The 24,174-nt window shown below is 40.4% G+C and overlaps 1 protein-coding gene across 2 annotated transcripts; it reads right to left on the bottom strand.

Moving 5' to 3' along the window:
- Nucleotides 1-650: 650 nt before the first annotated feature.
- LOC104612973 (ZIP metal ion transporter family) lies at nt 651-15,225 on the bottom strand. 2 transcript variants are annotated; one of them, XM_010280645.3, is made up of 7 exons: nt 14,994-15,225; nt 14,799-14,873; nt 13,010-13,692; nt 11,934-12,218; nt 11,274-11,402; nt 2,467-2,564; nt 651-1,674 (listed from the first exon to the last, which is right to left on the bottom strand). In XM_010280645.3, exons 3-7 carry the CDS (start codon nt 13,475-13,477, stop codon nt 861-863), a joined length of 1,794 nt encoding a protein of 597 aa, XP_010278947.1. In that variant the 5' UTR covers nt 13,478-13,692; nt 14,799-14,873; nt 14,994-15,225; the 3' UTR covers nt 651-860. The 2 variants fall into 2 exon arrangements, with proteins under 2 accessions (XP_010278947.1, XP_010278948.1); XM_010280646.3 differs by lacking the exon at nt 14,799-14,873 and having other exon boundaries at nt 14,994-15,207.
- Between the last annotated feature and the right edge of the window lie 8,949 nt (nt 15,226-24,174).

Below are 24,174 nucleotides of genomic sequence, written 5' to 3'. Positions count from 1 at the left end.
CGGGCTGAACTACTGGTCCACTTGATAAACGACCATCGTCATTCTCAGACGCCACCGCTGCAATCTCTCCACAGTCCACTTCAACATTTTTAGTTAAAAATTCGCCTGATATAACTAAGAAACAATACAACAATATCTTCTTGTGTTTGTTATAACACAAGAAAATGCCATTCAATTAACCAATGAAGCCAGGAAAGATGGTTGATCTAAACCACTTTTCTTTCAGAACCCTCTCAATTTCTTAATATGTCCCCCCCCCGCCCTGTTTTTAGGGTTTTTCTTCCTTTCTTTTGATTGTGCCATAAAGAAGAGGGAAACGGCGCTTTAAAGAACAGACCTGACACTTACCGCTTGGATCTCTTCCAATACCCCTCTTGAACCTCTAGATCTTTGTAATTATTTGGTCTTCGATTTTAGGAAAATCAAAGAACAGTGAGAGGAGCCAGTTCTTCCCATATGAAGTGGCAAGCAATAATTGAGTGAAATCTGCAACCGAGACCTCGCGGACTGCCAGACATTTCCCTCAATTCTATATAAAGAAACCATCAGGGTTTCGAACTCTGCCTCCTTAATCCTTATATGCTTGCATAGTCAACAGTGGCGCTTCTCAAAATCAAACTGCTGGAATCACTACCATGACTCATACGAGATAGAAAAGCATTGCCCTATATTACATGCATAAATTCCAAACTTGTCTGTTTACAATAGTTTACCTTTTTTTTCTTTTTACTATTCCTTTTTTCTAACTTACAATTTGTCACAATCCACCCTCCTTCCCTTGAGAAAGGGAAAACTTCAGTCTATCAGTTTCTTTCTCAAAAGCTCGATTGGTCAGACATCCCTGGATGAGCTCACTTACCTCAAGTAACAGCCTCAGGTGCAGAATTGCAGTAAGGAGTGTGTAAGCAAACTAATCGTGTGGACAATAAGCAAACTATTGCAAATCCCATACCCACCAAAAACCCAACACTGCTCTTCCGAACATCCAATTTAACTGCACGTTGGATTATGCTCCCAAAGCTCGGGACTAATGTTCCACATGCAAAGACCATCAAGTGGTCAAGCCCACTGTAGTCAATTCCAGCAAGAATTGCTCCAATTGCTGAGACTGGACCAGCAAATCCAGTTAGGGTGGCAGCTGCCAGTGCTGCACGCCAGCTGTCAGTAGCACCAAATATGCAGCTGGCAACTGCAGCTCCTCGAGGAAGTCCATGTAAGGAGACAGGAAGGACCATGTGCCGCCCCAGCCCATAAGCTTTTGGTGCAGCCACTCCCAGTGCAAGGCCCTCCACCAAAGCATGCAAACCAACGGCCCCACATGCCAAGAATGACTGTAGGGTGAGAGCACTCACTATAAAACCTGAAGCGCCTGACAATTCATTCACTGAAGCTTTTTTGTGGCTTGCAAGCTTCAAAATGCCGGATGTTGAAGTGCGAAATAAGAGAGCACCCATCACAAGGAGTAACAGAAGTGGGAAGAAGCCCATCTTTGAAGAGGCGAGTAATTGTAGTGGGCGCCAGGCAGCAAGGGCAAAGGCAATGCCAGAAGCCACACCAGTGAGAAGAGCATGTTGAAGATGGAAGGCAATAGCAAATGCAATAAGCGAGACACCACCAAAAAATGGCCCTAGACCAAAAAGTAGTGAAACAAAGAAGCCAGAAGCATCCTCCAAGCTGCAGAATGAACCAATCAAAACTCAAGTAATTGAAACAAGAACATGAACAAGCAAACTTACACAAGCATGTAAAGCTGTACACAGAAAGAAGTATTGTATCACAAACAACCATCTTGTCAGTTTGGACAATATATTTCATAGGTTAATCACAAGACAGAGCAAAAAATGATGCTATCCAAAAGGAATGGACTTGGATTTGGCATACCAGGTGATTAAGAAATGAACAATTGTATACCAAATGGGTGAATCTAATGGACTCCTCAACTCCCACTGTGAAAGCATTGACAAACCTACGTTTTGCTTTTCTTTGCATTATCTAATAACATAAGAGAAGCTCCGATAGGTTATAAAATGAGAGAAAGTAGATTGAAATGGTTTGGTTACGTGCATAGAAGACCTACTACAGCACCTGTTAAGAAAAGGGATCTGCTACAAGTTGAAGGGGCTAGAAGAGCTAGGGGCAAACCAGAAAGGACTTGGGTGAAAGTAATAAGAAATCACTCAAGCGCCCATATTTAACAATGGGTATGACACTGAATAGAATGGAATGGAAAAACAAGATTCATGTATCTGATCCCATATAGTTGGGACAAGGCTTGGATGATGATGACGATGATCTAATCACATAACAGTGTCTAAAATAATCATATGAATGTAATGGTGAATCAAAAAAAATGTTATGTTTCCTGTGGCCTGTTTTTACAACTAAAGTTTTTACCTGAGCTATGACATGCCATACGGCCCATACCATATTCTATTATCATAGAGAAGTAGGAAACAAATAACATACCTGTACTGATTGCTGAAACTCTGGAGCACCGTAGCAAGAGCTTCCATAAATGCTACAGACAGTGTAGCTGCAGAAGCAACCTGAGAAGGGGAGGCTTCCTGGTGACAATAAATAAATTAATTAATAAACTTACTAATGACGAAAAAGCAGAAGAAACTTGCATAACATTCAGCAGATGTTATTTTGCAAGAACAAGCAGCATTTACATGGCATTTCTTATATGTAGTTAATTTTTCAAAAAGGAGTACAACACAGACAAAAATTATAATAAAAAAAAGCAAAGTTATTACTGTCATAAGACAAATGTGGTACTATAGATGAGAAGTCTAAGGATTGATTTATGCCTTCGGTTTCTGAATTCAAATTGGAGTCAACCATAAGCCTTTGTCAGTCTCCTGTAGAAAACAATTACTTATTGTTTGAGATTCATGACCTATCTTGCCTTCAGATCTGATCTCTTATATTACTTGGCTTCCCCTGCCATCTAACAAAATTCCTGATCTACAGATAGGCCGTGGTCTTTCAACTGCTTACTTTGACTTCAAATATGCCAATAGAACTGCTTGTGTGAACATTGAAGGCAGGCAAGACTGGTATGATAAGGAAAACTCTCCAAATACCACAATAATTGTTGATGAGAATGAGGATGGATTGGAGGGAGGGGTGGAAACAGAGAGATAGAGAGTTGAGTGAAAGTATTTGGAAGCAAATGGAGGATAATCTGAATTGGTAGTTGGAAGAGACTGGGAAGGAGTACTGGGAGGTTGTTGTAGATTCTAGTAACAAGGGAGGTGGAGAATTGGCTTTGGGTTTAGGAGGGAACTGAGGGAGCACACTGGTGATTATGGGGAGGGAGGCTGAAGGGTGTGTTGTGAATGTAGTCGTAGAGGACGTATATGAAACCTTAGGGATAAAAAATTGTAGAGCTAGAGGGAAAAGGGAAGGTTAGTAAGGCTAGGAAATGAAGGACAGAATATAGATGGTTACTAATGTGAGGTTGAATCCATCTTCTGAGAATATGTCTTAGCCACACTATCCCATACTTCCTTGCTTGAACATCAACAAATAATGCTTACTAATGTGAGGTTGCATCGAATTTACAAGCCATCCAATTACCATGTAATTCTCTTGCATCAACTACTCATAAGAAGAATCGGTCTCCTTAAGTTTCTTACTATAGCCTGTAACATAACCTAGCTTCCCTCTACTACACACATAAATACACATGGATTGAGTCCACTCCAAGAAATTTGTCCTATCCAGCTTTACTGTAGTTACAGGATTGTAAAAATTGCCTACAGCGCCTGCTGGACCAACTCCAAGATTTGTAAATTGCTTGGAATCAAGTCCAGATTGCTTCATTGATTCAAGAAATCACTGGAATATTTTTTTTATGAATGAATGGTATTTTATTAAATAGAGATAGAAATAGTACAAGCATGAAGCACCCTATGAGGAGGCACGAGGTGTTACCTCCCCTTAAAGGTGGTTCCAAACCCAACTCTTTTCATGGTTCTCGTAAGCCATTTGACTTTTTTGATGATGTCCCTATATCCCCAAACAACAGTTTCTGGGTCCGACATCCATCCCACGATCACCTTAAGAGTCTCCTTTAAGGCCTTGTTCGCTTTTCGGTAAGTTACTTACCCGGGTAAGTGCATTTACCCGTGTTCTTTATTTCTCATGTAAATAAGGCAATGACCATTTTATCCATAAAAATCCATTATTAAAAGGGGCATTTTTGTCTCATTCAATTGTTGGCAACTTTCCCCCTAGGTGGGAAAGTTATTTACCCACCTAGGAGATGGGTATCACTTACCCAGGTAAGTGGTACGCAGGAAAATAAACTTTCCCTGGTCCCCACATAAATCTGAAAAAAGAACATGGGATTCTTGGTCAATGGGAACCAAAATCCCATTGACCAACTTTCCCCCCTCTCAAAATCCGAAAAAAGAACGCCCCCTAACTATCAAATTAGTCACTCCAAGTTGGTTGGAAATCTGTAGTCCTTGTACCACAGCTAATATCTCAGCCCTTGTAGAGTCTCCATAACCCATTAGACCTGAGAATAAGGACAGAATGTTGCCATCCTTATTCCTCAAGAACCCTCCTATACCCGAAGGTCCTGGATTGCCTTGACTGTTCCCATCAAAGTTCAACTTTACAACTCCTTCCGGAGGGGGTAACCAACTTGCTTGTGTTCTATTTTTCTTGGATGATGTGGAGGCCACTGCTGCCCAACTCCTTCGAAGGTCATCACTAAAGTAATCAGCAAAGAGATCAGTAGTTTTTAACCAAAGGATTGCCCTTGTCATTATACAATCCTTTATTTCAAAAATGCTTCTCTCCTTCTAGAAAATTCTGGTATTTCTTTCCTCCAAATGGTTCATAAGAGGGCTGCCCTAATACATTTCCACATTACTTTCCCTCTCTTTATTGGCCAACCAAAAAAAGACGGATCAAAAAGCAGATTTACTTCAAGAGGCAGGTTCCACCTGTACCCAAACAGCACAAAAACCCAATTCCAAATATTTACTAATAGAAGAGCAAGAAATCAGTAGGTGATAACAGTCCTCATTCTGCACTTTACATAAAATGCACCAATTGGGGGACAAGCATGAATAAGGTCTCTTTTTTGTACATTGTCCACAGTATTAATTTTACCATAATACACTTCCCAACAAAAAACAGCAATTTTAAGTGGAATTGGCCTTGACCAGACCTCTTTAACTGGGAAATCACTGGAAGTTTTACTGTAAACAAGAACAAGGTTTTACAACCCCAGAGCAACTGACCTACAATCAATTCTTCCCTGGATCAAGATACCTCAATTCAAGACCTAGGAGAAATTGGAGAAAGTTCAGTCGCTCCATCCAGTAAACACCAAACAATTTCCAATGCAGATTGATCTCAATGAGGGTCCACCAGGAAGCTTTTAACCACAAAATGCCAGCCTGGAAGTCTCCCTAGGTATCGCAACCAAAAAGTGGCTCTTCTCAGGTTGGTTCAAATTTAGGGCAAAACTCTCCAGTAATCTTTCTAGGCAGCAAACAATACTCCTAAATCCTCTCCCAACCAGGTGAAATCAATTGTAGATGATCAGCAAGTTAGTACTCCATACACACTGCTAATCCTAGAGTGCATGGGTTGAAAGAAGAGAGAAAACGAAAAGGACTTGGCTCTAACACCAAGTTATCAACCAAAACTGCAATAAATCTGTGTATTCAATCAAAGAAATCAAGAGATACTGATCTGAAACAGTAGGAAGGAAGGAAGGAAGGAAGGACTTTGGAAGAAAAAATCGTGGTTGTCCCCCAGCCCTCTAATCAAATTTTATTCAATCTAAACATAACTAAAGAAGAAATTAAAAGAATGCCCCTCATAGGGTGGCTGTAAGAACAAATAATAAAAATGAGGTCTTAGGCCCATCATAACGAAGGCCTTAGGCAATCTCTGGCATTCTCCCAAAGTTCCTCAGATTTGCAAGGTATGATGTCTACTCTGGTAATTCTGTTCTTTTAGGGAAGATACTTGGGTGGGTAACCAACCTCTCAAAGACCTATTTTCCTCCTTTTATTCCATATCCCTAATCCCTCTTTAAAAAAGAGTCGGTGTTAGACAGTTTTGTATGCCCTTAGCTTCAATCAGTATGATGTACTTTATGAGTTTATTGTAAATGAATAAAAGTACATATTTGATTCATGTTCCCTTGGTATGTTTCTGTGTAATACCCTTAAGCTGGACACTTAATGAGACTCGTGTTAGTTTAGAATGTTCACAGCCAGTGGGTCGGTCTGGGGAGACCTATGCTGATAAGGTTGACACTGTGGTGCCACCAAGTCGGTTGGGGTGGCCTGTCTCAACTGCCAGGGTGAGACCCTAGGCACATACAGTGTATGATTGATTGAATCTTTGAACTGGACCAGATTTCCAGTATTGCCCTGGACCTTGGAGATTGATGGGCAAAACTGGAAAGTTACACCCGACCCTTAGACTCGATTATGATACCGCACTAGGTGTCGGATTGAGCTGTCTTTGATGTACCAATTAGTGAGATCCTTAGCGGGGGTCAAAACCTAGGTATGTTGGGACAGTCTGAGAATTCATCTGAATGGATGATCATAGTGACAGGATCAGCCCCTTTGTCGGACAAAGGTAATGATCGGGGATGCACTCTCACTGATGGAAACCAAGACTGCCGGCAGCCGATTTCAATCGTTGAGATTTGTTTTGCAAAGTATATTTTATATGAAATATAAAAGTATATATATTATGGTTTCTAAAATGTTTGCAAGAAGGTTTTAATTCCCGGGATCCATATAAGTAGAGAGTGCAACATTGTTCCTTGCAACCGAGGGAGAGGTCCTCTCTTGTCGGGCAGTGTATGATCATTATAGGCTGAGAGGTTAAGTGTAAGACCATTGAGGATAATACCTGATGGGCTAATCTTGCATCTGCCCACAGTCCCTGGGTGTTACAAGGTGGCTTGGCCCAGGGACCACTTAGGGTAAGTGTTGGGCCCATAGAGCCCATTTGATGGGTTTCAGGGGGTGCACTATCCATAACAGTGTATTCGGCCAGGCTTTGTAACAAAGGCTGGGCCGAACCCATGTGGCTGATGTGTAGATCAATGCTTGGGTCCCACGCCATACAAGGAAGCCCAACTGGGCAACAGTTAGGAAGGTTAAGTGAGCACATAAGCTTAATGGGCCTAAAGCCCATTTCGAACTGGGCTATTTAACTAGTTAATTATGGGGCGAATTCTGAGATGGATTAGCAGATAGGATAAGATCTTGACCCTATCCACTCAGAGAGTCCAGATCTGAATGTGATTCAGATCTAGAAACCTCCTAATGAGATTAGGAGAAAGCTAATCTAATCTGCAGATAAGATAAGGGTTTATCCTTGTCACCTAAAGAGAGGGCTGATCCAAATATGATTTGGATAAGCAGCTCCTAATTGGATTAGAAGCTGATCTTTTGGGTTAACAAAAGAAGGAGAGGGCGGCAGCCTTAGACACAGATTCACATCCTCTTTAGTGCTGAGAAACACAAAAGAAAGAATTAAGCAACCTTGCAGAATTCTTTCTTGTCGCCCTGTTTGCTAGTTCGATCTCCAGTTGTGGGAGAAGTCAAGATTTGATCTTGACATCAGTTCTTGGAGGAAGAATTGATAGGAAGTTGTGCTCACGTGCCATCTTGCTGTTTCTTGCGAAGGACAGAGTTCTTGGAGAAGAACACTGTTGATTCTGCTCCATCCTACATTGCGCCATTTTCAGTGGGAGCAGTCTTTGGATCCTTCCTTGGGTGTGAACACCTTTGTTGGGGGATACTGTTTCTCCGTATCAGGTATAATCCTCTCTTACTCCTTTTGGTTCAGATCTGGTTCAGTTTATGGTTCAAGAATGATCCTTGAAAATATGATTTTCTAAATAGGGAATGTGATTCCCACTTGAAGGGAGAGAATTTTTTGAAATTCGCCCCCTTATTCCGCAATCTTTGGGCATCCATACGATGGATCTCTCATCCCTTCAGCCGGCCCCTAGGTTCTTGTCCTCCCCAGTCCTCCCTTTGTCCTTAAACTGGGATTTTGGCTTTCGTAGAGGGTTGAGGGAAGAGGAGTCTGCTTGTACAGCTGAGTTGTTACTCCTATGTGACTGTTTGTTTAGACCCTCTTAATCCTGATAGAAAAATTTGGACCTTAACCCCGAGTGTCTCCTTCTCTTGTGCCTCTTTCTTCAAGTCCCTTAGCTCCACTTCCTCCCCTTGGGTGTTTCTAGTTAAAGAAATTTGGTCTAGGCACATCCCCCCTAAAATAGCGGTTTTTTGCTAGGAAGTTTACCATGGTAAGATTAATACTTTGGACAACTTGCAAAAAAAGAAACATTTTATATGTTTGTCCCCAAACTGGTGCACTCTTTGTAAAATGCTTTGTGAGGACTGTTACCTCTGATCATATCTTGCTCCTTTGACACAGCTATTTGAAATTGGATTTTCTTGTTGTTTGGGTGCAGGTGGAACTAGCCATCCGATGTGAATTTGCTCTTCGACCCGTCTATCTTTGGTTGGCCCATGAAGAGGGGGAAATTAATGTGGAAATGTGCTAGAGCCAAATACCTTTGGCTGAAAGCTTCAGCACTTTTTGATAATTACTCCCATGATGATCTCAAGAGAAACTAGGCAGCAGTGGCTACCCCCTCCGGAGGGTGCTGTGAAATTGAACTTTGATGGGAGTAGTCAAGGGAACCCAAGGTTGTAGGGCATAGGAGGGGTTTTGAGAGATGAGGATAGGCAACATTCTTTCCTTATACTCAGGACCAGTGGAAGTTGGAGACTCTACAAGGGCTGAGATACTAGCAGCAGTACAAGGAATACAGCTTGCCAACCAACCCGAAGTGGAGAATTTGGTAATTGAGGGAGATTCCAAAGTGGCTGTGGGTTGGTTGGCAAACCCAAATACTGTTAAATGGAATTATAGGGATCTCGTAAGAAGAGTTAACTGGCTTACAAGAAACATGTCAGCCAATTTTCAGTGGGTTAGCAGATCAGAAAATGTTTCGGCTGATTCTCTTGCTAGACAAGGGGTCTCAAGGGTTTTCTTTACTGGGAAACTTTGTAAACTGATTTCTGTTTAGTGTGAGTTTCATGCTTTCATCCTTAAAAAAGAGGTTGCATCTCGTGCCTCTTCTTAGGCTGTTTGTATGCTCACTTTTTCACTATTAATAACAATTTCATTCATTTATCAAAAAATAATAAAAGAAATGAAACAAATTACTTGCCAAGGACTCTCACTAAGTGGGTTTTGATCGAAGGAAGAATTTGGACTTGTTGAATCAGGGAACCCCTACACTTTTATCTCTTGTTCCGTCTTTTATTCCTTTACTTCCTTCTAAAGAGGTTTCTAACTTATGCTTGGCTACCTGTGCAAGTCCTGTCAGATCCCCACCTGCTATGGAACTCTCAATCCGAAGTGCCATAGTCTTGGAGCCAAAGAACCTTGTGATTGATAGAGTAGAGGAAGAGAGGGCTAGAGTTGTATCTTTAATCCTGGAAGTTCTAGCTGACCCAACCTTAGGTTTGGATTGTGCTTATGCTAGCCTAAACCAACCCATTACCCAAACAAAGCCAACCCAGAACGAAACCTTGGAGGGAATAGAGGAAGGTAGGCAGGAGGGGAAGGAGGGCTTAGAAGGAGCTAGGATGGTCGGTATAAAGGCGGAAGGAAAGAAGGTTTACCTGAGAAAGAAGAGTAAGCAAAGGAAAAGGAAATTGAGTGAGATTGAGAAGCTTAAGAGTGGAGTAAATTATGAGGAGGAGAACAGGAGTATGAAGAAAAGAAGAGGGGAGTGTTGAGTAATACCAGTAAGTGATAGAGTAAGGCTGGAGTGGAAACCACCAGAAGGGAATAAAGTAAAACTGAATTTTGACGGGAGCTCCTTTGGAAATCCGGTCATCTCAAGAATAGGAGTATTAAGAAATCCAGAAAGGAGGATATTGGGTATGTTCTCAGGACCAATTGGCACCGGAAACTCACTGAAGGCTGAACTATTGGCATTACTACAAGGGTTAAAGCTAGCCAAACAGCTAGGATACAGACATGTTGAAGTGGAAGGGGATTCAAAAGTAGTAATTTCATGGGCAGCAAACAGCAGTCATACCCCATGGACGTTTAAACATGTGATTAGGGAAGTGGAGAAGATTGCAAAGGAGGTTGAGGCTGAATTTAAATGGGTCCAAAGAAGTGCAAATGGGCTAGCTAACGGTTTAGCAAAACAGGGGGCATTGAGACGGCAATTATTTAGGGCTGCACTGTAATGAGGGATAGAATAGAGTGATTAAGGGCGATCAATAGTCCCATCACCAAGTTGTATAAACTGTTTACAATCTGAATTTTAATAAAATACATGTTTACTGATCAAAAAAATGAAACAAAAAAGAGCTGTTCAACCCAACATCTCAGCAGGATGAGAAAGAAACTGCTATGACATTGTTTAAGGGTTGCAATATTATGGAGCATTTAGGGGAAAGAAACACAATGATATTTGATAATAAGGAGGTGGGGGTGGAGTATTTGATTGATTTGATCGAGGTAAGGGTGGTCCATTAGGTATCAGTTTATGAAGAGTTCAAAGGTATTAAAATGGATGATCTCTTTAAGAGGGTGGAAAACTCTGGATAACTGTTTAATGGAAGAGCACAGAGAGTGATTAATTGATCCACCCCAAGTAGGCAGCCTCAAGTTCAACTTTGTTGGCTTCTGTCCGGGCAATCTGGGTGAATCAGGGGTAGGTGTTGCTGTAAGGGATGAATCTTGTACTATCAAGTTAAGTTTCATTGAAGCAGTTGGTGTTGGCAACTCACTGAAGGCTGAATTGTTGGCACTACAGAATTGGATGGGGGTGATTGTTGACAGTCACTGCAAAGTAAAGTTGTTATCTCATGGCTTAATTCTGAGGAAGAGCCATCATGGAAGTTCAGGGTCTAGGTCAGGGAAGCCAAAATTACGGAAGAAACCCAAATAACTCATTCAAGTGAGTCCCAAGATCAACTTATGCCCTTGCTGATAGTCTAGCCAAAGCTAGTGTCAATTGTCAAGGGTGTATTTGGGGAATGCCTGGGCCAAGGATCCAATTGTAACCTGCTAATTGTTATATTTGATGTGCATGATCAGCTCTTAGATGTTGTTGTAATTTCCCTACTATCTAGCCTTGACAGTTTTGGGTTCTTTCTTCAGATTTTAATGCAACTCTGTTGTTTATCAAAAAAATTAATGTTAATAGAAATACAAAATAAATGGAGGCGCATTACCTTAAAAGCATCAGGGAGGACCTCTGCTATAACCATCCAAATCATACACCCAGCAGCAAAGCCCGTACAAAAAGGTAACAATTTGTTAAATGCATCAGCGCATATGAATGATGGCACAGCTACAATAGGCTGCAGGGAAAAAACATATGTCAACACACATGTTGAGGGAGATCAAACAACCATAGAGGTGAAACAAAGGGTGATTTTTTTTCTGCCAAGCATAAACTGAAACTTCATAATTAAACATCATCTGAGGTTTGTTTGTTCATTAACAACTTAACACTTTTTTTGAGAAAGAAGGTAAAGCATTCATTAACACTATATTACGTATTTATGTTGCTGAAAGATATACACTCAGATGATAACACGCATTATTAGAAGATTCAAACACTGTATTTGCATGATACAATCCACCTAAATTCATGAAGCTTGAGCAAGAAAGTAACATATTGCCCAATATGCAGCACTTGCTATTCCATTCAACCATTTGCCTTTCACTCAAAGGATAACATATAGGAGTACAACTTGGTTGGGCTCAGGTTGAGCATTTCTTAAAATTTGAAAGTGTAAATTCTCAATTTGGGTAACCAATTTTCACCCTTAAAAACATAAACCAAACTGTTATTAGAAATTATGCAGTAAGAAATGCTCAAACACTACCTGGGGTAGTGATGTAATCACACTCCATAGCATTGCATTTTTTGGAGAAACCCCTCTTGATGCAAGAACCATACTAACAGCTAATCCTTCTGGAATGTTGTGCACAGCTATAGCCAACGTTACCAAAAGGCCTTGAGAAAATCCTTTTGATCCAGCAAAAGAGACACCAACCCCAGAGCCTTCTCCAAAAGAATGAAGAGTCATTATCCCAATAACAAGAACAACCTTACTTGCCTCTGCACCTTTTATATCCAACATGCTTATTTCCCCATATTGTTCAAGAAACTGCATGAAAACAAAGATGCTCTTCATAAGAAAAAGTTGACATGTAAATGTAGAAATTGCATCTTCACCAATGAAGAGTTCATGGTAAACTAAACGCACAGAGATGTTTAGAAAATGGAGAGCTGTGTCCCTGTTGCTTCTATCCACGATCATGCCAGTATATCTAACCGGGTATCATAGTCTGCAGATGCTCTAGATAGCTAGAGAAGGGATTGATAGAAATTCTTTGTATCCAGATAGATTTGCCAGGCTGGTTGTGTATGAAAATCTGTAATTAGAAAGCCTCTGATTGCTGTTTTTGCTTTCCAACCTTTTTTTGTTTCCACTCATCTCTTGAGCCTAAGGTTCTATTGTATAGATAATTTACTCTATTCTAATAAAATTCCTTGACCTTGTTACCTATCAAAACTATCTTAGAAATGGGACATGACCATGTTATGACAAACCTTTACACTTCTATAAAATACAAATCAAGACAAACTGGACAGTTTCATTTAGAAAGGAATAGAAATAAAATGTTATGTAACTTAAAAATGAAATCTATCCATGGAAGGAATAGAAACATATTGCAAAGACCTTTTCTTCTTGGGGCGGGGCAGGGTGGGAGGCAAATGGGTAGCCCTCCCCCAAATCCCCAAGACACCCCCCCCAACCCTGGTGAAGGGGTGATTCAATCCCAAACCTCTGCTATAACAAGCTAGAGACCTTACCAGCAAGCACTGGCACCTTCACAAAGACATTTGCATTGAAGAATGTCAAAAAACAAATTATAAGTGGTTGGTATACATTACCTTCTTACAAAGCCAAATGAACATGCCACCCGCTAGTATCCCAAAGACAACCCAGTTCCCACTGCCATGGGACTGGCCTTCTTGGAGAAGGTCAAAGCTTGCAGCCAACATCACCCCGGCAGCCATTCCATTGCATACTCCAGCCCATTGTGGATCAAGCTCTACAAAGAAGAACGGAACAGCACCTAACCCAGTTGCAGCAGCCATTGCCAGAGTAAACCATGCAACTGTGGAAATGGATACTCTACCATTCCCACCCTTCCTCTCACCAAACCCATTATATTTATCCTTGGAGACATCAGAGGCAATCTGGATACCAGAGCCATCTATAACAGTATTTTCTACATCCCTTTGAGGAGCAGTCCTTATCCTTCCAGTAAATTTGCTTTCAGGCTCAGCTACAACATAACCATATAACACTACAAAAAGAGTTAAATGTAAGAGGACCTGCCTTAAACTCAAAGCCATTGTTACTCATATAGGGTTCACCAGATTTGATGTTTCCAATTGGTATGCTTTATCTGGATCATCCTTCAGTGCTGTAAACTGATCAATCTGTTGTTTCCTCAAAAACTTGTAGGATCCAAGGTATTAAGAGTCAATTTCCAGGTAAAATGGTCAATGTATGGTATCCAGAAGGAAAATCAGGGAACAAAAAGTCACTCAAGAATCAAACTCCAAAGCTGCACAAAATCAGACGAATATTTATAAAATTGAATTAAAAGATAAAAGTTAGTTATCAATGACAACATGGAGAAATTACATGGAAGAAATCTAAAATTAAACCAAAACAATGCAAAATATATATATATATATATATATATATATATATATCAAATCACAAAATGATTTAGTTCCACGTAGAACCAAAAGGCATACTCCATATCTCTAATGAACAGGCAATATATGAAAATTGAAGAAAGATCAGTTGGAATGAACAGCATATATTTAAGAGAGCTATGAAAATGAGGCTATTGCTCCCAGTCAATAAAAGATCCTAAAAGAAAACTTAATTTCCACCATAAATCACACCTACAAACCGAATTCAAGAATTATCATGGACTGAGTTATTTATTTAGCTATTTAATGTCAATAACTCACAATAAATACCACCATAAATCACAATAAATGCACAAAGAACTCTTTGTTTGTGTTTGAATAAGCTTTTGCTTTTGAGTTTTGGAGACTGTGAAAAACAAAGAGTTGCTTAAAAACAAGGTTATCCAAACGCAACCAAAGTTGTCAAAAACATCAAGAAAACAGTGAACATTCTTTATTTTCAATGACGATAATAATGCCCTAGTTTCGCCACAAGTTAGGCCATCGGTTACATGCAAAGATTAATTTGTTTAAGAAAATTAATTTCAATCGACAGATTCAAATTACCAATCTCACAAAAAAAAAAACTACATATCTCCAGAAAACCAGAAAGAACAAACGTCGACAGGTATCGAGAGGATGAATGAGAAAAAACCCAGTTGCGATCGGGCGGGGGAAACTCAATTGAAATTGAATAATCATAATTGATATTTAATTTAATGAGCAAAATGGCAGTTGTGATTGAATGGACAAAACGCAAATGAGATAGAATGAACAAGACCAAGTTAACATAGAACGAGAAAAATTCAATTGAGAATGAACGAGCAAAACCTAGTTGAAATTGAACGATCAAAACCCAACTGAGACTGGACGACAATGAGCAAAACCCAAGTCAGGTAGCAACCGGACAAAAACCCTAATCCCGAAAGGAAACCCTGATTTTGGACGCAATTAGAAACATAGAATATACCTGTTCGGACATTGCTTCCCATATAGAACCAGGAGAGAAGAACGAGAGATTAGATGAGTAAACCCAACTGAGAACCTTTAAAAAGATCAAGAGACCGATTCAATAATTTAATATCATTTATTATGTCAGCACGTTGATTTGTTGCATAAGTCAAAAAGGGAAAAAAACCAAGAATAAAGGGAATAAGAAACAGACATGGAAGCTGTAAGGAAATCCTCAATGAGGTGAGAAAACCTCTTTACTGGATGAAATGGAATCCAGTATAGCTGATTCTGATCCCGGGAAATTCCGATGGGCGGGAAAGAGGTTTCCCGACGTGGATGGAGAGGAAAAGCAGCGGGTTATCGTTCGCTGGTTTTGGTGGTGTTGTTGGAAATTTGCGGAGCTCTGAAGAAATGAGACAAGGGTTGATGACTAATGGTCTAACACTCCGACTTGGGACAATCAAATACCGAATATACCCCTGTTTCGAATACAATGTCGAAATTATCCTCGATTCACGTTGTTTATTCGCTGTCTGGATAGGTGGAATCTGGAATTTTCCTTTTTGTGGGCGGTGGAATCTGAAATGTAATGCGACGGGTTCAGTCTGCAGTCTGCACTGCTGGGTCCCGACTCCCGAGTTCCAACATTCGACCCAACACGGATGGGATCGAATCCCGAAGATTTCGTGAAAATCACTGCTATGTTGGCTGATTTTAGTGATTTTTATAAAATCGGCCAAAAATCGATTATTGAAGGGGACAATTGGGACCGGTGCGTTTCACCATCGTTCCCCATTTCTGCTGATGTGTTATGCATGCCACATCAGCAAATAAACGAAATCAGTAAAAAAAATAGTATTTGATAGCTCTGTTTTTTAAAAAAAAATGTTTTTGTAATAATTGATTTTGGCATTCGGGAAAAGAAGGGTTACTTGAAACATCAAATTTTTATTTTTTGAATCGCCTAATGATCCTGCATCACCCCCACTGACATGGTACATTGAAATTTGAAAAAACTTCTTGTCGTTATAAATGTATTATAATATTAAACCAAATCACTATAAGCATCCAGTGAAACGCACCAGTCCCAAGCATCCCCTAAATGAACCCTTTTTCATGATCACTTTTTTTATGATTTCTTGATTTTTAGTTGATTCTTGTTTTTTAAGACATAACATCTAATAGGGCATTGAATAATAACTCTAATACAAAACTAATGATCATTAAAAATCAGTACTATACAAATTCTATGCTGATTTTTCAAAAAATGACTTATATGATATAAATGATACCAAACAACAATTTTTGGTGACTTTTCAAAAATCATCAATTTCTAGATAATCAACAAAGAGGGATCATCATCAATACCAAACATCACTTAAAATTGGGTTCACTATGATAAGATGTTGGCTTGCAATTTGCACCTTTCAATGCAGCATAAAGAAGCAAAAGGGGTAATGTCTTACCGGGTATCCGATCAAACCGGCTCTCTAATCAGACCTTATCCTAGGGACCATCCAGTCCAATGTGTTTTTTTTGCCCCAACCCATGTAATGTATCGGCAATTATGTATTTTACTAGTGTTAAAATCCATGGCCAAGATTTTTGAGTGCAGCCTAAAGAGCAAAAGGAGAGGGCAAATGGATATTTAACACTAACATCCATTTGTGTTAGATATGGTGAAGAAGAAAGAGATGGCAATTTTGGATTTTTAAAATATTATAATAACCATGTGATATTACATGCATGTTTAAAGTATTGATACATTCCATATATACAAATAAAGAGTCGGTTTTAAATAGGGATTATAGCAGATAAGTGCAACTTTTAGGCCCTAATATCAATAAAAGTAATATTTAAAAAAAAAATCAAAAATAGGTTAACTTTTTAAAAATAATATCAATTTAGGGCAAAAACATCGTTCATATTATTCCTCTGTCAACCCATTCATCAGCGCCATCGTCCGCCGCCTTTGGCAATGCCTCCACCTATCTCCACCCACCTCCGCTTCTGCCTCTGGCAACATTGCCGGAGGTGGGCGGAGGCGGTGATGAATAGATTGCAGGAGGAAGAAGATAAACAATGGATTTGCCCTCAATTGATATTATTTTTAAAAACTTAACTTATTTTTTAAATTTTATAAAAGTATTACTTTTATTGATATTAGGGCTCTAAAGTTGCCTTTATCTATTATAATCCCTTTTAAATATGCCCACCCCCTAAAAATAATCAAAGTCTAAAACACCCTTTAGGATTTTCGGACAGCTCCTGATATAATACAATACGGAATGTATCGTATCAAAATTTTAAATCTTGGTTATATGTAAACCGATTCTAATGAAGAAGTAACGGATGGGTGATATTTGTTTTATTGTGAAAAATTTGGAAATACTTCAATTCGTTTTGCATAATATGGGGATATAATTAGTCAATTTCACAAAAGTCATGGATAGTTAAATATTTATAAATATGCATTAAAGGTTGAAATGTCATATAGAGAAATATAAAGGCTGATTTAAACGGACCACCCACGCCAACATGGGGTCTTGAACCGTTCAATGTAAGCTTTCTCAACTTCCACGAGTCAATGCTCATATTTATAAAATTAGTTGAACTGTTTTGGGTGTGACGCCTGACATGCATTGCCAAATTGCCAATGAATGAAGTCAATGAACCATGAATGTCAACTCATTAAAACTTTTAACCGTCTCAGACCTCTGAAATTCATATTTGATATTTTTATTTATATATTTATTATATTTATGTGTACTTAATAGCGTGTGAATGCGTTGTCTTAACATATCTCAAGGATTTTATTTGATTTATTGTAGGGAACTGACTTGATCGTGGGTCTCTTTAGAGAGAGGGAGGATCAAAAGGAATAATACTACTACATGTGATTCACATGGGGTTGGTAGGGTAGGATTTAATCATTTTTTTCTTCAGCAAGAGAACAGGGTAATAAGAGTCTACAAAGAAACACAAAAGAGAAAAACAAAGACAACAAAAGAGAGTTAAGAACCTATAGTAACATCAAAGTCATGAACATCATCCAACTTTGTTTTAATCACTGCTAACTAATTAAGCTCTACAACATGATCATGATTCATGATGTGTACGAACGAGGGCTGAAAAATGTTCAACACCCACAACAATTTTATCTACACCTAATTAAGGTTCAAAGTATTGGAAATGTAAGGTGTATTGGTTGGATACGTATGGATATAGACGAAAAATTAAGATACGTATAAATATGATAAAAAATTTAAATAAATTCTTAAAAAATATATTAGTAACTATATTTACATATTTTATATCTATACTATTTTAAAAAGTATGAATGGCCTCAAGAATATTTTTGGAATTTTTTAAGGACAATATTTACCCCCTCTATATTTAAATTTAATGATAAAAAAATGAGGGCAAATTGGGCAATTGGTTCTTGATATTAAATGGGTTGAGAATAGTTAATTTAAAGATATTCAATGCATTCAATCCCCTCTCATTAAATCCAACATTTAAGTTATTAACTTGCATTCATGTTCATTGAATCATATATCTAAGTCATTTTTATTTCTTCTCATCATTAAGTTCTATTAATCAAATCCATTCCTAGTAAATTAATAATTTCAATAACATAAAACCTTATACCTTTAAAACCTACCTAGCAAAAATAGTGTTTTCATCTAAGTGGTGGTAAGAAATTAAATCATTTTGGGTCAAATGAGTTAATCCATGTTGCCACGATTAAATAATAAAATTAAAAAAAGTGAGAACATTTTTAACATGCATATTAAACAATAATAAGTATCAAATAATAAATGTTTTCATTAATGATGAAAATGGAATATAAAATTTAAAACCAAATGGAAATAAAAAATATTTTTCTATTCTCTCTCATTACATCTTATATTTAAAACATATTTTTCTCACCATTAAATTCTTGTAATTAAATCCACAATATTAATTTTAATAGTATAAAAATAAATATTTTGAAAACAAAACCATTTTCTTCCCTCTCGATGGTGGGCAAGCAATTTGACCATTTGGGGTCAAATGAATTAATAAATAATGCCATAATTAAATAATAAAAATTTAAAATAAATAATTGTGAAGTGTAAGAAGTGTTTTTATTAAAGATGAAAATGGAAAATCAATTTCAAAATCTACATAGAAATTAAATGATGTCATAGTCAAATAATAAAATTTTTAATAATAGAAAACACAAAGAATCACAAAAATAAAAAATAAAAAGATAAGAGAAAATTTTGGGCACATATCTAATTTTATATATGTATAAAAAATAAAATATTGAGTATATCTCTAATATTGTACATTCATTATATTGAACAAAAATATGTTTTATACATAAGAAATAATTTTATTAATGATGGAAATGTAATAAAAAATTTAATGTCAACCTAAGAATCAAACAATTTTTATTTTTTTTATTTTGAGTTAGTGGTTTGAGTAAAATGATACCATAGACAAACAAAAATTAAGTGTGATAAGTAAAAAATATTCTATATAATGTAAATGAAATATATAATTTAAAGGGAAAGTTATAGTCAAAGTCAGTTGTACATTTTAAATTAGGTTGCAGGTTGGTCCAAAAACCAACCAAACTCTAAAAACCGGCTCTACATTTTAAGTTATAAATACCCCCACCATGTCATTAGAGGCTTATGTGGCAGTTTCCAACATGAGACTCTTATTCCATGTTGGACGCAACAAAAAACCTATAACGAAAATAGCTTTTCAGTTTCTCTCCCACTCCCTTTGTCTCTCGATCTCCCTCCCTTCTTTCTCACTATCACAGTCATCTCTCGATCTCCCCGCTCTCTCTGTCTCCCCCACTCTCTCAGCTTCGGTCTGTAGCCAAATCAAAACCTCTCTCTCTATTGTTCTCCCTCAATCTTTCTCATTCTTCTCCCTCACTCTCCCTCTCAGTCAAAATCTCCTTCTCCCTCAATCTCTATCATTCTCCAATTGGTATAACTTTCATAGCCAAGAGTTTCTTGTGAATTTTATCAATTTGGTGTAATAATTTTTGAACCATACCAAGTTGGTCTCATGCTCTTTTATACGATCTAATTAATACCATATAAGTGTGTAAGAAAATAAGAAAAAAAAAACGAGAGAGGGAGAGGGAGAGAAACTGAGGGAGAACGATAGAAATTAAGGGAGAAGGAGAGATCGACCGAGAAAGAGAATGAGAGAGATTGAGGGAGAACGATAGGTAGAGAGAGTGAATGAGAGAAATTGATATAGAGAACGTAAATACAGAAACCAAAAACCATTTTTATTTATTTTCAAATCACATAGTCGTTGAGCAAATAAAGATGAGTGTGAGTGAAAGAGTGTGTGTGTGTGTGTGAGAGAGAGAGAGAGACTAAAAATCCTTTTTTTATTTTTCAATCACCCAACATTAAAGAGCAATTTCAGTATAAGCTTTCTATTGTATCCAATATGGATTAAGAGTCCTGATGTAGCGCGATCCGGTCACTCCTAGTTGGCGCTCACGTGGCTCCTGGGAGGTACCTAAGATGAGAAAGAAGAAGAATCTCTGGAGAGTTTACCCAGCGGAGATACTTCGATGCTTAAGTTAGTACTATGAAGGAGAAGCAAGAAGGATACGAAGGCTAAGAGTGCAGATAGCGCGATCTCACTATTCTTTAGAGATTAGGGATCTCCATAAGAAGTTTCTCTTCTGCCCTGAGGGATTTTATAGGGACACTCACATTAGGTCGGGCATAACCGCCACTGGGCTCCTGCCACAGCCGTTACCTGCCAGGGCTGCACAGGTGGCCGTTGTGGCGTATGCCTCGCCCGGGTGAGTGACACGTTTCCAAAGTGGCAGGCACGCCTTTACCTGTTGAGAGACGTGGACGCAGACTGTCGAAAGGACTGAGACTGTGCCGTCAGTAGAGGATATGGCGCAGTCTGACCGGTACGGTCTGTCAGTCAGAAACTTCCTGAAGAGCGTCAGTGCGGCTCGTTCGCGAGCTATTTTGCGGCGAGCTTGAAACACTCCAGGATTACCTTAGTGGAATTGGTCCTTGGAATGACTTGTCTGCTAGGGAGCTCGGGTGAGCTAATAACTTTAGCTCGCGAGCTACAGTTGCCTCGGAGTATCTCCTCAAAGGTAGCACAGGGAGCCCAGAGTTCGTATCGCGGCGGACTCCTCCCCTCGCGAGCTGTAACGTAGCGGACTGCTTCGTGGGCCCGTCACTTGGTCGCATCGGGCTTCAACGCTGGGTTGTCGCTCATGCCAAGTTAGCGTCTATGTGTCACTGTTTCATAGGTTGGGTCAAATCATCATTCATCAATTGCCCCCCACTCCTCGAGCTAAGAGTATTGCCTTAGCACGGGGAGTTTATGAAGCGCGATGGACTGATTTGACCAAAATTCAAACTTGGTTGACTGCCCTCATTAAATGCATTTGCGGGAATCAAGATATTTCTTGACCTTCCTGACTTTTCGGATTCCGAAAATGTGCTGAGGTGGCTTTTAACTCCAAACGTCATGCATCTACGACTACCTTAATTATGGAGGACGTGCCGCCAATCGCCTTCGGTTTTCAGAAGGCGTGCGGTCAGGGCGCTCGCGGGGCGTTGGATCTGCTTTGATCTAGGGCGTCAACTTGAAAAGGGTGGAGACTATAAATAGGGGGCCCCCTCAGGCCTCATCTTCTCCCACGCCATCTTGTTGTCTTTGGATTATGAGGTCGCGCATTTCACCTAGTCTACCCAAATTCCTCAGTCTTCTTAGTTCCGTCTCCTCTGGTGAGTCCTAATCGCTGTCAGCCATGTCTGGGTACCCACACCACACCTATCACAGGGGCGATAACCAGGATGATACCTTTGGCCCTTCCTTGATGACAGCGGAGAGACTCAGGTCTCTAATCCGCTACTTTCGCCTCCCCGGGGACCTGGTTTACAGCCTCCCTACTGGCAACTTCCTTTGGGAGCATGGTCCCAATGACATAGTAATCTTTCAGGAACAGCTCGAGGCTGGCTTACGTCTCCCCCTACACCCCTTGATAGTGGAGGTGTTAAATCACTTTAACGTCACCATTGACTAGCTTCATCCCAACGCCATTCGAAACATGGTTGGGACCATATCCCTGTGTTACGAGTACTGCCTTCCTTTGGACCTTGATATTTTTGCCTCTATCCTTTGTATAAAGAACGCTGCCGAATAAGATTCCCGCCTGGAAGCGGGATTACTTTGTGGTCCGTAACCGCGAGGGGTAGCCCTTCCCAACTGCTTGGAGGGGCGCCATCCAGGACCCCGGGGCCGAGTTGGACCCAGAAATTCGGAAAACGATACTGTCTTGGGCGTCGATAGGCTTCCTTTGCTCAGACTACTTGGCTGAGGAGAAGCTCTTGCAGGCCGGCTTGAGCCCGGGTAGGTTGCCCTTTTAGGTCGCGTAGTGCCTTGTAACAATATTGTGTACACATGTATTTTGTTTCTTACCGGACTAATATCTTGTGGTTTTTTGGCAGCCATCATGTCTAGTGCCGATTCGCGCCGCCTTCTCTCGAGCAGCCAGAGGCGCCATGCGAAGAGGACGTGCCCCGACCAGACCCCCCTTCAGGAAGTACTGAGTTCGGGTCTGCCGAGCCAGTTTTACCCTCTCCACCGCCCGAGACTCCGACGCCCCCACCCGAGGGGACTAGCGGGATTAACCTCGGGGGGAACAAGCTCCCTCAGCCAGGGGAGGCTCCCTGTAATCCCCTCCAGCCACGCCCTTATCCTCAGTTCCCAGTGGGGAAATGGGAAGGGGTAAATGATTACCTCGTAGCTCGCCGGAGGAGCCGGAAGACGATTACTAACGATGAGATCGCTTAGTGGGGGAACATGGAGCCCGGGGACCTCTCCGCGTTCGCCTCAGCCCATTGCATGGTGGTAAGTGACTCATTTCCTTTTTCTTCTCTCGCTTTGCCCTTCCCCACGTTCCTCTGATCTTCATCCCTATCGACAGGTGAATTCCATCATCCATGCCATGGCTCTCTAGACGTGCGTCCATCGTGTCGACACCCTCGACCAGCGGGCTGCTAACAAGAAGCTCCAGGGCGAGCTCGAACAGATCCGGGCCGAGCTCCATCACACCCGCAAGGGGAGCGAGTCTCAAGAGATGCTCGTCCACGACCAGGAGGCTCAAATCGCTTGGCTTTCTGAAGAGAGCGCGCGTTACAGGGAGGAATCATCGAGGATGGCGGCGGAGAGGGAGCTCCTCAAGCAACAGGTGCGGGACTTGGAGTCCACTCTTCTAAATCGGACTCGAAACTTTGATCAGATGGTGGAGGCTAAGCGAGAGAAAGCGGTTTGAGATTTTAAAGACTCCCAAGAATTCCACGACCTCCAGGCGGAGTATGGTTCGGGTTCGTACCGCTCTGGATTTAAACTTTGTCGGTGGCTAGTTAGGAAGAAGTTCTCCGGACTCAACCTTGATGGCATTACTATGAAGGGTTTGTCTCCTGAGACGGCGGACTAGGCGGAGGAAGAAGAGCCTGACTCCCCAGAGGATGAGGAGGCGGATCCCTGAGGCGGTGTTTCTCTGGACTTCTGGCGGCTCCGGGTGCCGTAAACCCAGTCTTTCACAAGTCTTTGGTTGGGCGGTTGTGCCTTGTGATAGTCATTTTCCCGAGCTGTTTGGCTCGGTTATTGCATTGTTATTTTTCTTCTCTTCTTTTTTTTTGAAATGATTATGAAAGTTCTCCCTTTTTCCTCCCAAGTATGATGTGCTCTCTTTATCTTTGGTAAGGCGATCTCAACACCCAAGCTATTATAGCTACATACTCGAAGTAGGACTCCTCGATAATCGTTATCCCGAACTGTTCCTTAAATCATTTAAGACATCTCTACAGTGCACAATAAAGTGATTACCACGTGTGCCCGAACTATATGCTCGTCGGTTATTCTCTAGTTCGATCATCGTACTAGAACAAGCTATGCTTGGTGGGGTTTAAGCCCGAGCTGCTTACACTCCTTACTTGAAGTTCGCCCATGTCATGGAGACGACTGGGTCTGATTGCGCCGAGATCGTGTTAGCTCGGCATTTTGGCCCTTAGGCTCTGGGAGTGACTTATAGTCCACTTTTGAAGTTCGCCCGTGCCTCAAAGGCGACCGGGTCTTATTGCGCCGAGATCGTGTTAGCTCGGCATTTCGGCCCTTAGGCTTTGGGAGTGGCTCGTGACCTACTTAATTGTTACAGATATTATTGTCTTAAGTTGACAATATTCCATGCCCGAGGTACTTGTTTCCCTTCGAGGGTCTCGAGCTCGTACGTTCCTTCCCCGAGTACTCATTTCACTCGGTAAGGTCATTCCCAGTTAGACCCAAGCTTGCCAGCGCCAGGCTCAGGTACCATAACCTTTCGAAGAACC

Source organism: Nelumbo nucifera, chromosome 5 (genome assembly GCF_055504915.1).
Source record: "Nelumbo nucifera cultivar China Antique chromosome 5, China Antique-T2T, whole genome shotgun sequence".
Lineage (NCBI taxonomy): Eukaryota > Viridiplantae > Streptophyta > Magnoliopsida > Proteales > Nelumbonaceae > Nelumbo > Nelumbo nucifera.
Note: the sequence above shows the minus strand (reverse complement) of the source record. Positions and strands in the feature narration are given on the sequence as shown.